Source organism: Eimeria mitis, genomic scaffold (genome assembly GCF_000499745.2).
Source record: "Eimeria mitis Houghton genomic scaffold, Emh_scaff8064, whole genome shotgun sequence".
Lineage (NCBI taxonomy): Eukaryota > Apicomplexa > Conoidasida > Eucoccidiorida > Eimeriidae > Eimeria > Eimeria mitis.
The window spans coordinates 1-1,568 of record NW_013575924.1 but is presented as its reverse complement, the minus strand read 5'-3'; the positions used below and the strand labels follow the sequence as shown (position 1 = coordinate 1,568).

The 1,568-nt window shown below is 44.7% G+C and overlaps 1 protein-coding gene across 1 annotated transcript; it reads right to left on the bottom strand.

Annotated features, from left to right (window-relative positions):
- Positions 1–34: 34 nt before the first annotated feature.
- Positions 35–1,238, bottom strand: EMH_0093630 (eukaryotic translation initiation factor 3 subunit 8, putative; the record flags this gene model as incomplete). The annotated part of the gene is made up of 2 exons (XM_013502008.1): positions 35–191; positions 511–1,238. The coding sequence occupies 2 exons, from the start codon at positions 1,236–1,238 to the stop codon at positions 35–37; spliced, it is 885 nt and encodes a 294-aa protein (XP_013357462.1).
- Between the last annotated feature and the right edge of the window lie 330 nt (positions 1,239–1,568).

Below are 1,568 nucleotides of genomic sequence, written 5' to 3'. Positions count from 1 at the left end.
ATATATATATATATATATATATATATATATGCATTCATTGGTGTAGAGACGCACAGTGTTTGAACACATAGCGGGTGAGCGTTTCAATAAAGGCGGTGGGCGCCAGATTCTCCCCTGGGAGGTCTTTGCAAAGCTCCTCGGGCAATTCCTTCCGAAGCACATCCCACATCTTTATTGCAATAGCGTCCGGCCTGCACCCCCGCAACAGCAGCAGCAACAGCAGCAGCAGCAGCAGCAGCAGCAGCAGCAGCAGTGACGCATTAATATTCTTCTGCCTGCTGAGAGAAGAGGCCGACAGAGAACATGGAATGCTAATAGAAAGAACGAAGCAACCAATGCCGGCAGAATAAAATCTAAGTCGAATGGGCCGCAGCGCACAACACGTGACAGGTGGAAACAAATAGTAATTCTTGTACAGTTCAGTGTACACCACAAGTGTAATAAGAAGATGAAGCGATGAAACAAACAAAAAGAGAGTCTATCAAGAGGAATATGCATCGAGATGCCCACTTGTAGTGCATGTGTTCATTGACTTTAAGAGCAACAGTTGCGGCCTGTGTTTTGAATCCTCTTTCATCTAGGAAGCAGAATGTGCGCCAGAGGAGTGCGAGTATATCGATGCTTTTCCCCAGTCTTTCTTTGTATTCATCTGAGTGTACATCTGTTGACTGAAGTGATTTCATAAGATCATCATCTAAACGTTCAACAAACGAAGTGAGAATAGAAGCAGATATTTGTTGTATCTCCTCAGGCGAAGAGGCCTCTGCGAGCCCCGCAAGCGGAACCAAGTAAGCCCCCTTGTTCTCCTCCATGATAGAGAGAAGCAGCTTGACGCCAGCAAAGGTTTCCATCCATATATGCAGCGGCATGCTAGTGAAGACGCCAGATGTGGTATCGAACTCTGCACTTATTAGGTGTCCTAACACCTCAAGATGACACTGTGGGCTAACAGTCTCAGCTAGCTCAGCTAGCCGTTTCAGAATACGCATTTGTTCGAGTTTATCTACACCTCTACGACCTCTCTTCTCTACCACCATCTGCACACGCTTCGCTATCACCTCCTCATTTATATCTGTGCTATCAAACAGATGCTCCATATCTTTTGTTGAGAAACCTGCCTCTGCTGCTCCCGGTGAGGTCTCCTTAGGTGCTGGCTTCGACCCCTTCGTTCCGCTCTTCTTCTTAGATGTTTTCCCTCGCTTCCTCTCCCCCTCCTCCCGTACACCCCACTTAGCCATCGCGTCCTTCTGCCGGTCACCCTCCTCGCCTACGCAAACAAACAGAAATGCAACAACTAGGAAGATGCTGCGCCGCTGTAGCTCCAACTAGCTTGAATACATCCATAAACAAACAACATGTACGATGCGCATATAAATATATATTATATGTATTATATGTATATATATAGTAAATATATATAATGTGGTACGGTATACATTAGCATATGAAATACACCCCAGTATGTAGCATGCTTATACAATACAAGGAACCTAATATGAAATACAAGTTGCCCTCATCCTCAAATAAACTACGAGAGAATACACTACATAATATTTATAAGAAACACA